Genomic DNA, 13654 nt, shown 5'->3' on the forward strand with positions numbered 1-13654 from the left:
AAATGTGATAGCACAACAGTCTCCTTCAGTACATTATTCTATGCTTTCTTTTGATTTTCACATTGGCTAGTCATCCTGTTTAATTTGTCTTCTGATTAAATCGGAACCGTTGAAACAAGTTGTAGGAAGCCTCTGCAAGTAATTGGTTGCTGGCAGACACTCTTTGCTGCAATAAAATGGTTAATCAGCAGTGCCGTGCACTGTAGAGCCGATGCGCTTCTGGTTATTATTATTATTATTATTTCCGACACAAGTAATCGCCCAGCAAAATTTGTTATTGTGACAGGCCTAACTGTGATCATGTTTTAAGATATCGAACATTGTGTAAAATATTGCCAATCAGCACCTTGTATCTGTATCAGGAAGTGTGTGGATAAGTGCACATGTAATGACAGTGAGAAGTAGACTGAGTGAATGTGGAAAAGCTGAGACATACCGTTGAAAATTCACTTATTTTTCTTAAGACTGTTCATCTGATTTGTAAAAAGACGAACATCTACAGAATGTGCTTGTGATTCTTCACACGAAAAATGGAAAATATTGGAGCTGATGGTGCTTTAGGTTATTCTATGATGGTTTAATTGCTCCAGCCCATCAGAGATTACATTGGGCTGAATGAGTTTGACACCCTACTTTTTGGGATATCAATAGAAAGTATAATACTGCTGTGGAGTCAGTGGGTTAGCTGAGAACTACATATGGATGTACAGACAGCTACTACTAGATTACCTTGATACTGGAGATAGCATAACAGGACAATTCAGACAACTGAGTCATAACGAGTTTTTTTTAGCAGATTTATGGACATTTATTCATCTGATGGACAGAAATAATGGTATCCTCTGGCAGTGCAAGCCACATTAAATCTAAAAATACATGTGTCATATCTGTGTGTTAAGATGTGACTGAGTTATGACTCAGAGCAGTACTTTTCTGACTGCACACATCATATCCTACTTGTATTTCTCAGTCCACTCCTCCTGTTCCCCTCCCAGGAGAGTGGAATGAAACCTCTGGTCTTGTTCCATTTAGACTTAATGAATGAAAACTGGGAGAAGACATGGCGTGATATGACCCTATAAAAGAGGAATGATTGTTTAAAGTGGGTATATGAACCACTGAGAGCACGGACAACTTGAGCAAAGCCTTTATGACTTTTCTGCATTGTTCTCTGCCAAATCTTCTCGGTGGCATTATAAAAACTAAAAATAAGTCAGGTCTTAAAATAAGCGTCGACAGCAAATACTCTGTGACAACATTCAAACTGAATCCCTTTCTGACCCTGACTGGCTGGGTGATGTGCTACAAGTTTGGACTTGCGACTCCACACAGTTTACGGTCAATCAGAGGAAATGGACGGTATGGCACAAACTCCTGCTGACATTGTGCCATAAAAGAAGAGGAAGTGATTGAAACGTGTGCACGCACAGAAAGAGAGCTGCACTGGAAAACAGTTAAAGGGAACTATTTAAGGAAACAGAAAAGAGCAGTGTGCACACAGGCAGTTCAATGTATCATTTAAATAGAGCGACAAACTGTTTTCATGGCTCTCTTCATAGCACACCTGCCTCCTGGAGAAAGCAGCGGCCATTGTTTTCAGTAATTGGCTGTTTCCCAACTCCTCACCACAACGATGCAAGTTTGCACATCGAGCTCTCTGCGTAAACTGACTCGTTCTGCTATTGAACTACACCCACCTGCCAGAGACTGGAAAATGAGCGATTGCCCAAGTCAGTGTAGATTACCGACAAAATACAAAGAGAAAGGAAAGAGCAATAAACACTAGAGCTGACTGAACAGTGTTATTGTTTTTACTGATCAATGTCTTCCTTGCCTTCAGGAGGAGCATTACCAGACGGGGCTGATAGTTTCTCAGGAAAAGGAGATGCTTTTGACATAGACAGCCTTGGAGAGGGGACATGAGTCAGGGAACAGGTTCAAAGTGTCTGTCAAGTGGGACTTGCTCAAGAGCTCTGACTGCAGCCGCAAGACCACCTTCCCTGCCCTCCCTTACGACACTCCTGTTCTGTCTATCATATCCTCAATTCATCCGCCAGTATGCCCTGCAATTCTTGCGTACTATCACACGTTGAGTTACATGAACTGCACAAACTGGGTAGTTTCCGGTGAGGAACCGACGGCGTGTTTCCTCCCCATTTCTCCATTCGTGTGTCGGTGTGACATTTGACAACTTCTCCAAATTGCCTCGGCTCCCATCTGCAGAAGCTGAGTCGCAGATGGGTCGAGAGGTCCATGCATGAATAGTGCTGCTGAGAATGACTCTGTGTGAGTGTGTAGCCGTGACCCATCGGGCCTCATGGGAAGCTGCAGCTAAACTGATGGATGCCAAGAAGCAATAGAGGGAGGGAGGGAGGGAGCGCTGGCTTCGCCAAGTAGGAGACAAGTGCCTGTACTGCAGCAATGCAGGAGGGAGGCAGAGGGATGTCAATGAAGTGAACACGGAGAAAAGAGGGGAAATGTAAAGTGATGAAGTGTTGATTGAAAACAGTGCAGTACACAAGTGCCAGACGGTGCAGCAGGCATGGTCAGAGGCGATGTTTGCAAGGCTAACAAGTTTATGCAACCTGATTTTCATGCTACTAGAGTTTCTTTCAGTGCCACAGTTTTTGCTGATGTACCCACCTTCTATACTGCAGTTATGACAATATCATCCTTGAGCCCTACCTAGCTGAGACAACAAGCCCTGGCAAGGCAAACACTCCCTGCTGAGCCTCCCGTGTCTCCTCCCTTCCCCTGCCCTCTGAACAAACAGCACTCCCTCTGGAGGCGACGTGGCAGGGAGAGGGACACTCGGGACTATCGACTAGCTCCCTCTCAGCTCTGTTGTTTCACCCCGTAGTGAATGGGGCCCTGCTAGTATAACCCACAGCTGATGTTTTGACTTCCCAGCAGCTTAAGTAATGTATACATTTCCTCTGTTTCCACTCACCAACCTTCCCTCAATGCCTCTGCCGAGCGGCCTGCTGCAGTAAAATGTAAACACAGTCCGAGGGAAGCCGCTGCTCATTTTTCACTGTACAACCACCCCCACCCCGTGCAAACCCATGCCTGTTGTCTCCATTTCATACAGCTCAATGACACACAAATACGCATGCAGCAACACAAACAGAGCGCACCAAACATACACTCGCTGCCATGCACGTAACTGCACAAGCACACAGGCCCGTGCACGCATAGAAAGAAAAGACGATGAGCTAATGCACTGCTATCCACAGCAGAAGGATCGCAAGCACTCAAGGAACAAATATCCTGTTCTCATCATAAAATTTTCATCCCGTGCGAGCTTGTTGGTGGGCCGAGCGCATTTCCTGGTGAAAAAAATATACACACTTAACCTTGAGCTGATCTTTTTAACATAATGCGTCTGCTTTATTGGATTCTAGCTGGACCTTACTCACAGGAATACCAAGTACAAGGAGTTGTGGTCTGACCACGCCAAGTCGGAGAACTACGAAGACGAAGGACAAAGTGGCAGAGACGTCCTGCCGGATCTTGTGACTGGTCATCATGTTCTATTAGAAGGTCGCTGATATGACACCGTGTGCTGAGAACAGCGCAACAGTGTTCATACTAATCCTCAAGTAACACCATGTAGGAACCAAGTAAATCCACATAAATACATGCACGCTAACTTGAGTATACTCCTAATTATAGCTGATAACACAAGGTTTACTTGGTAGCTGCTCTGAGAAACTCACACATATCACATGATCATCTTCAGCAGGTGAGTTTTCACTGCCATGGAAATGTAGAGGTTCAAATTTCCATTTTTCTTAACACGTTAAGGACTTTATGTTCATGCTGGCTTTAAACTTGAGTTTCTATGATCATTCTTGACCATGAAAAGAGTAGTCAAAAACAATCTGACCCTTAAAACTCAACTTTTAAGGCAACTTAGATGACAGGTCCTTGAAGTTCTCAGAAAAACTGGAAGTTCTAAAAATCTACAAATCAAAACTACATGAGTATTCTTTTATATGTAGTCTGCCTACAAGTGTGACATATGTACATTTTACATTTTTGATATAATGAAAATATGAGCTTTAACATTTTAATACATACATTACATATATTTATAGTTTTCATCCATTATTTATTTGTACTTATTTTTCACTATCACCATAAAACCTCAATAGTAGCCTGGGCTATTATTTGCTTGAATCACTGAACTCAACAGGCTTATATTCGGGACAGGCATCTATATGGGACAGGCCTTCAATTCCTTTTACACAAAACTGTTGCTCAGCAAAGATGGTAAATATAATTAAACTGTTTATATAAACCAGTATGAACATAACATGTAGAAAAATTGGGATTCAAATGACTTATTACCTATGAATCATTCATTTGATCTGGCTTCGACAGCCAGCGCAACAGAGGGAGAGAGAGTTACGACAATTGCCCGAGGGTTACGGGGCCCAGCATACCGACACAACACCACTTAATTCTGTTGGAACAAAACTCACTTGGATTCATTTTTGTGAAAAACACTTTAAATTCTTTTGAAGTACCAACTGAATATGAATAACTTAACAGCTAATTGAAGAATGGACACATATTCTGACTTTATGAAAGCTTCAGAGGTAGGAATTCACTGCTTTTTTGTCTCTCTTGTTGACCATGCCAAAAATCTGAATGAATTATCCGTTGGTGCTCATGGTTATATTCGTATGCATGATCAAAGCAGCTAACTAACATCAGCTCAAGTTGGAAGCCAACAACCTGGTTTTATACATCCAAGATCTTCTGTAAGAACTGCTTGGCAACGTTTACTTTTAATTAATTGGGACCAGGCTTTTAATTGAAGTTTTACGGTATTCAAATCATTAATTGTAGCACATTAGCCCTTTAGTACATCCACTGGAGGAGGACATCTATTAAAAATATGAGTATGTAACAAATAAGTCTTTGTATCTTGAAAATAATGCACATCTGTTGATGTAGCTTGTGATCAAAGGCCCCTGAAGAGGATATTAAATGGACCCTTTCTGCTGTTTACAAGTTCTAAATGAACTATACTGTAGGAAACTCAATTGCAATTGAATTTTGGCGCAAAATCCAAAGTTAGTTAGTAAAAATTAGATTGTGTTGTGTCAGCTAAGTATGCGGCTTTCACAAGCACTGTAGATTCCAGGTGAAATCAATCATGACAATATTTGTCAATATTACTGTGTTCTTTTGCACCAGTAGAGCACAACCCTAACCTCCAGACATTGACACTGGCTATGTGGAAGACAACAGGCAGTACAGCACTTTCAACAATTTGTTGCAACTAACACTGCAGAAAAAAGGCAATGAGAAGAATCAAAAGCTTGTTGGATGGCACCACCGTGTGAGCCAAAAACAGATGGCCATAGTCAATCAAATTTATAACTACGGAAGAAATTAATTTGGCATGTATGTCACGCTACTGGGCCCGAGCAAGAGACAAGCACACAATAACACAGACTCATCCATTACTTTGTCAGGTAACAAATTTCAATTTGAAAGCCCCGTGAGTACCAGACAGTGGCAGGTGTATTTGCTTCTGCATTTGAGTTAAATATATTATGTGCTGATTTAAGAACTGAAAACAAAAAACTCCCCCATGTGGCACTAATCATTTTTTGGAATATGTTTTTGTATGCACATGCAACTACTAAGTTTCTGTGTCACACATATGGAAGTGTTGTAATTAAATGACCTCACACCAAAGCCACATGTCACAGAAACAGCTTGTTCTAAACTGTATCATGGCACATTGCATTTAGAACTTGCTCGTGTTTATAATCCAAATACATATTTGTCAATGTGTTGATTTGCAGGCTGTATTAAGGGCTTCATATGGCAGCAGACGCTGCTTCGTGTCAGCACTGAATCAAAGTAATGACACCCTTGTGGAGGGTCTCCTTTGAACAATGCGATTTTTGAATACATTTGAATAGATTTCTACTGGTAATGGTTTTATCAAAAGGCTGCCATCCAACGACCTCGCCAACCTTCAAAGGATTCTCCCCCAAATAGACCTTGCATGCTAATCACTGGTAAACTGAAAATAATAGAAACAACAACAGATTATCCCCTAGTCAAAACAGGGACAAGTGGTATAGGATTACTGGGATTTGGACGACAGGTGTTTTAGTAGTTGATATCAATCCAAAAATACATCCCGACTGAGGCAGCCAAGAGGAAATATTTTGTGCTGAATGTGGGATTTAGCACAGTTTCATTCTTTCAGCATTTAAAAGGTCGCAAGGGAATAAAACCATCCATCGCTATTGAAATTCTGAGGGTAGCTGGCAGCTTACTGAGACAGAATGACGCAGGGTTCACAAACTGCCAATATCCAATAGATCAATATAGATCAGATATCTACAACAATCAGTATGAATGACAACAATATCTTGACTGACCTTTCCAAATGACTTTAAAAACTGCAATAGAAAGACAAAGGCGTCAGATAGTGCCGACGATGCTGATGCTAGCTGCAGTCGATGCATTAGGAAGCTCTGGATTGATGTGCTGTCCACTTCAATGAGCCAGACACATACACACAACTAGCTCTTATAAATATGGATTTGCTCTACAGGCTGTACAGCACAGACATCAATCATACCAAAAATGATTCCTTTATAATGCACATGTACAGAACATGCATGCAGACACACTAACCTGTGGAGACAGGGCAGTGGGAGACTGGGTGAAGAGTGTGGAGTGGGCTGCAGACCGAAGGCCATGTGCTTTCCTGACAGTCTGACGGGTGAAAGGAGCAGACAGTACCTCCTGCTGGAACAAAAACACAAAATATAACAAGTTGCGGTGCATCATCATTTGTGCAAAGTGTTCGGGATAATCACGATACAAATGGAAAATAGCAAACCTCATGCTATTTTCAAAACATCCACCGATGGGACCCGCAGTATGTTACAATGAGCTAAAAAGAGGCTTAAAATAATGAGCCGTGAAAGTGGTAGTTTTATTTTCTATTCCCGTCACAGTCCAGGGCAATTTGCTTTTTGCTGCAATTCAGACGCAACGTGTGGTCGGAGCTGTGCATGCGAGACAGTGAAGCTATCATGTGAAACTTGTTGTGTACACTGGGAGGAAGTGTGCTGTGCGTGCTGCTGCGACTGTCAATCAGAGATGAAAGAGCTGACCGGCCTGCAGCTGCTGCACACCTAAAACACAATTAGCAGAGAGTTATTTATTCGCTATCTATCAATTAGGTTGATTACAAGCTGTCTGGTATCATACGAGAGGAAAAGCACAAAATACGGTTGCTTTGATGTTTGTGGATGTGAGAATCTGTGAGGTTGTTTGGGTGGAGAGAGATATTTTCAGCTGTGTTTGTTTATATGTGTGTGTGTGTGTGTGTGTGTGTGTGTGTGTGTGTAGGCAGGTGTATGACAGAGGGTCACGGTAGACTGGATTGACTAAAATACTTTCACCTTCAAGTTAGTGTATGCACTCAGATGTTCCCTGCCTCCCAGCGCTGAGGAAAGATAAGATGGAGATAAAGTGGGATACTCCTCCATTATAAACACTGAGAGCACCTTGACTGCGCACGCTGCACAACAACTAGTGCACCCCATAAAACACTCATATTAGACCCACGTATGTGGACTTGTTTAGCCTCTGGGGGGGTCTGATCACAGACACTTTTACAGTGCAAGCTGCTCAGTGCTTTAACACTCCACAAAGCTGCTCTAGGCATTCTACGGTAAGCAATAACAACCAGAAAGGTCAGACATGATTACATTTTCAAAACCATCCACCGTCACCACCAGTGCATTTAAGAGGCGACGCTGTCAAAAATAAAACAGTTAGCACCTGATTTACTCAGATCCCAAACAGGACGTGCTCGGATGAGTTTAAATATGTGTGAAAGACAGCAGCTGCAAACAATAAAACATGCAAATATTTCATTTTCCTCAGACTTCTGCAAAAAGTCTTTTTAACTGCTTCGTTTTTGTGACCATGTTTGAGCGAAAATCACATTCACAGGCAAACTGAGGAGTTTGTCTTAATTAGATTTGATCAAACACCTGCTTGTCATGCATATGTATACTGTTCATAATTGGAATACAGATCTCCTTGCACTAGTGTTTACAAACAGGTAAAATGTGTTGACGAATGATTAGAGTAACACTGAGGTTACATGTATAATGTTAAGCAGGGGTGCTCAAAGTTTTGATGACTGAGCACCAATATAGAGAGCAAGCATATGATTGAGTTCCACACAGCACTGATGATAGAACATGAGGTGCCACTAGTTGCCATGTAAGCAGCAGCTTTCATCTCTAACCTGACAGACGCTTGTTAGGGGGGGAGCGCAGTTTGATGCAGTCTCCTAGCAGTGCATTAAATGTAAGTCATGAAAGTTAAAGTATTGAAATGGACCGCAAATTATTCCAATGCATGCATTTTATGTCACGTTCAAGAGCTGTACAAAATGTTTCTTAGGACCACAATTGGCTCGCAGGCCACACTTTGAGCTACACTGTTGTTAAAGAATAGATTGACATTTTAAGAAATACTCTCATTTGCTTTCTTGCAGAATAAGATGAGAGGATACAGTAGATACCACTCTTACGTCTGTACGCTGAATGTGAAGCTACAGCCAGCAGGTTGTTAGCTTAGCTTAGCACAAAGGCTGGAAACAGAAGGAAACAACTACGAGAGAAGCTGACTTTGCTTTTTGCCTTCTAGTCTCGTGGAATATAAGCATGGAGCATTATCAAGACAAAAGTGGGACCAATTATGCATGGTGACAAATAAGCAGGTGTGGGAATCACCAGAGGCTCCACGATATGATATTATCACGATACTTTAGTCACGACACAATATTGTGATATATATTGTGATTTATTACCTGTTTTCAACTTCAAATAATGTCTCAAAGGAAAACTTTGTCAACATCTGTTTTATCTAATAAGAAAAAGTCTTTTAATCTCATTTCAGCCTTTTAATTTGTATTTAATGTTAATAATTCATATAATAAATAAATTGACACTTGGCACTGTGTGACAATACGATACTGCCACACGAAAATATCGCAATACTATATGATTTGCTGTATCGATTTTTTCCCCCCATCCCTACAAATAGGTGAGTGATTATACGCCTGCCAGGTGTGTAGCCAGTGAAATATTTTTTTAAGTGATGGCCCGCAGCTAGCATGCTACCAATGTTAGCTAAATATGCTATCGAACAATCCACTTATACATTAGTCAGACAACTGAACTAAATGAAATAGCCTGTGGCTTATTCGTTTTTATGCTAACTTCCTGTGGCACACAGTGTCCCAAATCTGCCGCAAAAGTTCAAACTTTTTAATGTGCTCAAGGCAAATTCATGACCAAAAAAACAAAACAGAAGGAGGAGATTCACAAACACATTGGAGGTCTAGGAATTAATGGACTTCCTGCTTGACAGAGCTATGTGGAAACAAGGCGTAAAGCTCACTACTGAACATGTTATACCTTGTACAAAAACCTCAATATAAAAACCACACCTGTTTTATGGGGGCTAATGTGCTTGCCCATTTCTTGGCTGGCTGCAGTGACTTCATGGAGTCTCTGCTGGTTGCCTGATCATGAAACCATTAGGTTGGTTTTTGGCAGTAGTTTTATATTTGGCATACAAACATTTGAGTGCTTCTCACCTAAAACTCTATTCCTAAACTATTCTAAAATATGAGCTATCCTTCCATCAGTCCGCCCTCGACACTGCCATTCCCAGCATTCATTAACCAAGAGGCTTTGCACACCCAGGACAGCTGTGATGTGACAGAGCTAACCACTAAGCCACCATGCTGCCAGTCAATGTAAGCTACATATTAATTAATCAATAGTAATCACTGAAATAGCCTATAATAAAACAGGCTGGCCCGAGAAGCCTTGGTTTAACACTAATTGTCTAATGACATATCTGCTGTGTGTCCTTTCCGCTATCGGAGCTCCAATCTACGAATGGATGTCTGCTTAATACCTCCTCTCTCTACATGTTATTACACACACGATTACCTTTCCTTTAACGACTTTCAGCCTTAGTAAATTACATTTGACAAGAAAGGACAGAGCTTGTATTATGCCTGTTTGAGTTTTCGCCAGTGGTAACAGTTATGAATATATAAGGAACACTTTGGTAAATTAGATCAGTAGTTTCTCTCAGATTAATATATTCCATAAAAGACTAAAATGTGATTTTCTTCTCAGCATGCGAGGTTCAGCACCAGTCAAGCTCAAACATTAGCTACCCGGGAGTGCTGCTGTGATAACCAGCGCTGATGACACTTTTTTTCCTGCAGCTCTGCAAACAAGCAGAAATAATTCCTGAAAGGATTGTTTGAGGGCATTAAATGAAACACTCTTTGCATTTGTTCATTATAGTGTTCTATATAAATTTTTCAATGCAAAACAGGGCTTTCAAACAAAGTGTCCTTGACAATAAGATAGGCAACGGTCCTTGGTACTAAGATAGCATGTTGCAGCAGGATTATTGCCTCCTCCTTATCTATGCCAAGTCAGACATACAGCATCAACTCATAGGAGGGGCCTGTATTCAAGACTCCAGAGACTATAAAAAGTGTCCATGAATTGCCAAGAGAGTCTCCGCCGGTCTGTGACTGTGGAGGAGGGACAGCATTTGTCGAATTGTTGACGCTGTGATGTGGAATATTTACTGATGTGAGGTCTCTGCCAAGTAACCAAACTGACTCATTTTCATTCTGGCAGTGAATTCAAGCTGCGGCAGTACAGTTACAGCATAATATGGCTGTGTGGGTCAGTGAGCTCCCGTTCAAGAAATACCACAGGTTTTTACAACAAAGTGTGCTACGTTAATATGAATTCTCATTTTTGGAGAATAATTAAATATTAGGGCTGAATGCTAGACCACTAACCAAAATAATGAGACCTCCACAGACTTTGGGGAACACAGTGCAAGCCATTGTTCTGCACAGTTGTGTTTAAATGGGGTGAGGTGAGCCAATCCTGCTCTCACCGCCCCTTCAGTCACACATACGTTAATATGCAACAGGACTGAATTGTATATCATTATCTAAAAAAGTCATGAAACACAACAAAGCCTTACAAGTGAACTATTAATTCCCACAGACATTAATGCAAATCCAGATCTGACGAACGACTACCATGCACTCTTCCCTAGGTATAAGAGTTGTTTCTGAAAGCTGTGACCTCTCCACATCACCAGGCGTGCGGCCCAGCGAGGGGAGGCCTCGTCTATTTCTGTTGATTAGATTGCCACAGAGGACAACAGCTGCTCTCTCTAGATACCAACCACAACACTGCGTTGAATCATACAGAATGTATACACACTCAAAACACACCACCTTATTCTCCTGATACAGGAAGCACCTGCTGGTTAAGTCCCTATACTGACAACGCCATTTCTTTGCAGAAAAGCAACAATAAGCAACAAACAGGTGAGGAGACAGACTTACTTTCTGCTTGCAAAGTGGCAACTCCAATGCAACGAAAAAGAAAACATCCCATATTGTTTCCCTAGTCAGCAGAACAGTACACTTTAAAGCATTCACTGCTGACTGGGGTGAGGCATACACTATGGAGCTCCTAACGGCTCCCAGAATTGCCGGGCAATAAACCGGTGACAATAATTAGCACTATATATTTTCTCAATTACAAAATCCAATCAGCTTGATGTTTTACACCATATACAGACTATACAGTGATTTTTTGCCCACATGGACCAGTGTACACAGGTACACACTACGGGGAAAGCAATAAAGGATGGTGGACCCAAAGTGTTGGATGAGGGCCTGTTCAGAGAGCAGTCCCTGCATGTCATTGGCCTGAGAATAACATGGAGCTGCCATTGCTTTGTGTCAAGTGCCAATTCATTTGAAACAATGAAAAAACATGCACAAAGACTCAGACACCTAGATCCAGGCTAGCATGTCAACACAAATGGGTAACATAAGTCCTAGAATTTCATTAATAGTCTTTTTTACCACTGAAAGATGCCAGAAATTGTCTTTTTCAATGACACAAAGTAAGAATTGAGCAGATCTTTTTCAAATAAATGTTATTATTCTATGACATGACAACAGGAGAGACATTTAAAAGAAGAATAACTCCAAAAAAGAAGTGAGGCACTGTTGCAGTTTTACTTTCAAACCTGCTCAAACAATGTCAGCTTGACTCTGCAACAACGCCTCTGTGTTTTCTTGGAGTAAGTCTACTCTTGTTTGTAGACTTTGTTATTATCCTGAGGACATTCTCAGTCGTATGGCCCAGCACTTGCTCAAGGGAAGAGCTTGCTGATGAACATGCTAGGAAAAATGTCTGTTTTCTAGGCGGCACGGTGGTAGAGTAGTTAGCAAGAGGACTGTTCAAACCCAGGGTGGGGGGAGCCCCTCTGTGCAGAGTTTGCATGTTCTCTGCATGAGTTTTCTGTGGGTACTCCAGCTTCCTCCCACAGTCCAAAGACATGCAGGTTAACTGGTGACTCTAAATTGTCCGTAGGCGTGAATGTGAGTGTGAATGGTTGTCTGTCTCTATGTGTCAGGCCTGTGATAGTTTGGTGACCTGTCCAGGGATAAGCGATTACAGAAAATGAATGAATGAATGAATGAATGAATGAATGAATGAATGAATATGATGTGACAACAGGAGAACCCCTGATATTTAAAACATTCAAAAGTAGAATAACTCCCAAAAAGAAATGAGGCACTGTTTTATTTTCAAACCTGTTCTAGTACAAATGACAGCCTGACTCTGCAACAACGCCTCTGTGTTTTCTTGGAGTAACTCTTGCTGTGTGTAGACTTTGTTATTATCCTGAGGACATTCTCAGTCATAAGGCCCAGCACTTGCTCAAGGGAAGAGCGTGTTGATGACACTGCTGGGAAAAAATGTCTGTTTTCCCAGACAAGTGACACACTTCAAAACAAACACTGAGTGGCTTTTCTTTTACATTTTAAAGGGGAAAAGCTTTTCATCTTTTACCCCCCTAGCGTTTCCATGTGGTATTAATGTTGGTGCTGCTGTACTCTAGCAGCTACCAACAACACAGGACACACTGCATTTTGTTTTCCAGTTACTTTGGTTGATGCACCATCTACAGTTTCCGCTACTGAAGATAGTAACTGCAAAGAACTTCTGAGGATAGCAACCGATGGCTACCAGGAAAAGAGAAGCGCTATTGTCTTCCTGTTTTGATTACATAATAGTTGACACACTTCCTTTTTGTTGTAAATTGAGCCTTCATTTTACCAGGAGATCGTACTCAGTGGCAGATAGAATTACAGAGTGAACGCAAAGGCTTATAGGGAACCAGTCTAAACACAGATGGTGTCTTTATACTAAAGCCACTACATTGTGCAATTATTTACTGCATAATCGGTTAAAGGAAAAAAACAATTCCACTTAAAATGAAATAGCATGTATCAGTCAGCCACATCACGTATGACACACTCAGAACATGCTTCATACTCCTTGTCACAGTGAGAAAATAAGTGTCCACTTGCTGCCACATATTGATTTACTGGTTGACTTATGGCACGGTGTTGCTGCTAATCAGGGACCAATCTCCACGGAACACAGACGCATCAAACCTAAAATCTGTTTGGTGCACGGATCGCAGTCCTCTCAGGTAACTCCAATCATACCAA

At 41.5% G+C, this 13654-nt stretch overlaps 1 protein-coding gene across 2 annotated transcripts in view; it reads right to left on the bottom strand.

The window, feature by feature from the left end:
* Positions 1 to 13654, bottom strand: part of mcu (mitochondrial calcium uniporter) — a 68210-nt gene that overhangs the window by 30867 nt on the left and 23689 nt on the right. The window contains exon 2 of one of the 2 annotated variants that reach the window (XM_049600353.1): positions 6673 to 6783. In XM_049600353.1, the coding sequence (XP_049456310.1) occupies positions 6673 to 6783 (111 nt within the window). Of the gene's footprint in view, positions 1 to 6672; positions 6787 to 13654 lie in introns of both variants that reach the window. The other variant, XM_049600351.1, reaches the window with a different exon arrangement.

This window comes from Epinephelus fuscoguttatus, linkage group LG16 (assembly GCF_011397635.1).
Source record: "Epinephelus fuscoguttatus linkage group LG16, E.fuscoguttatus.final_Chr_v1".
NCBI lineage: Eukaryota > Metazoa > Chordata > Actinopteri > Perciformes > Serranidae > Epinephelus > Epinephelus fuscoguttatus.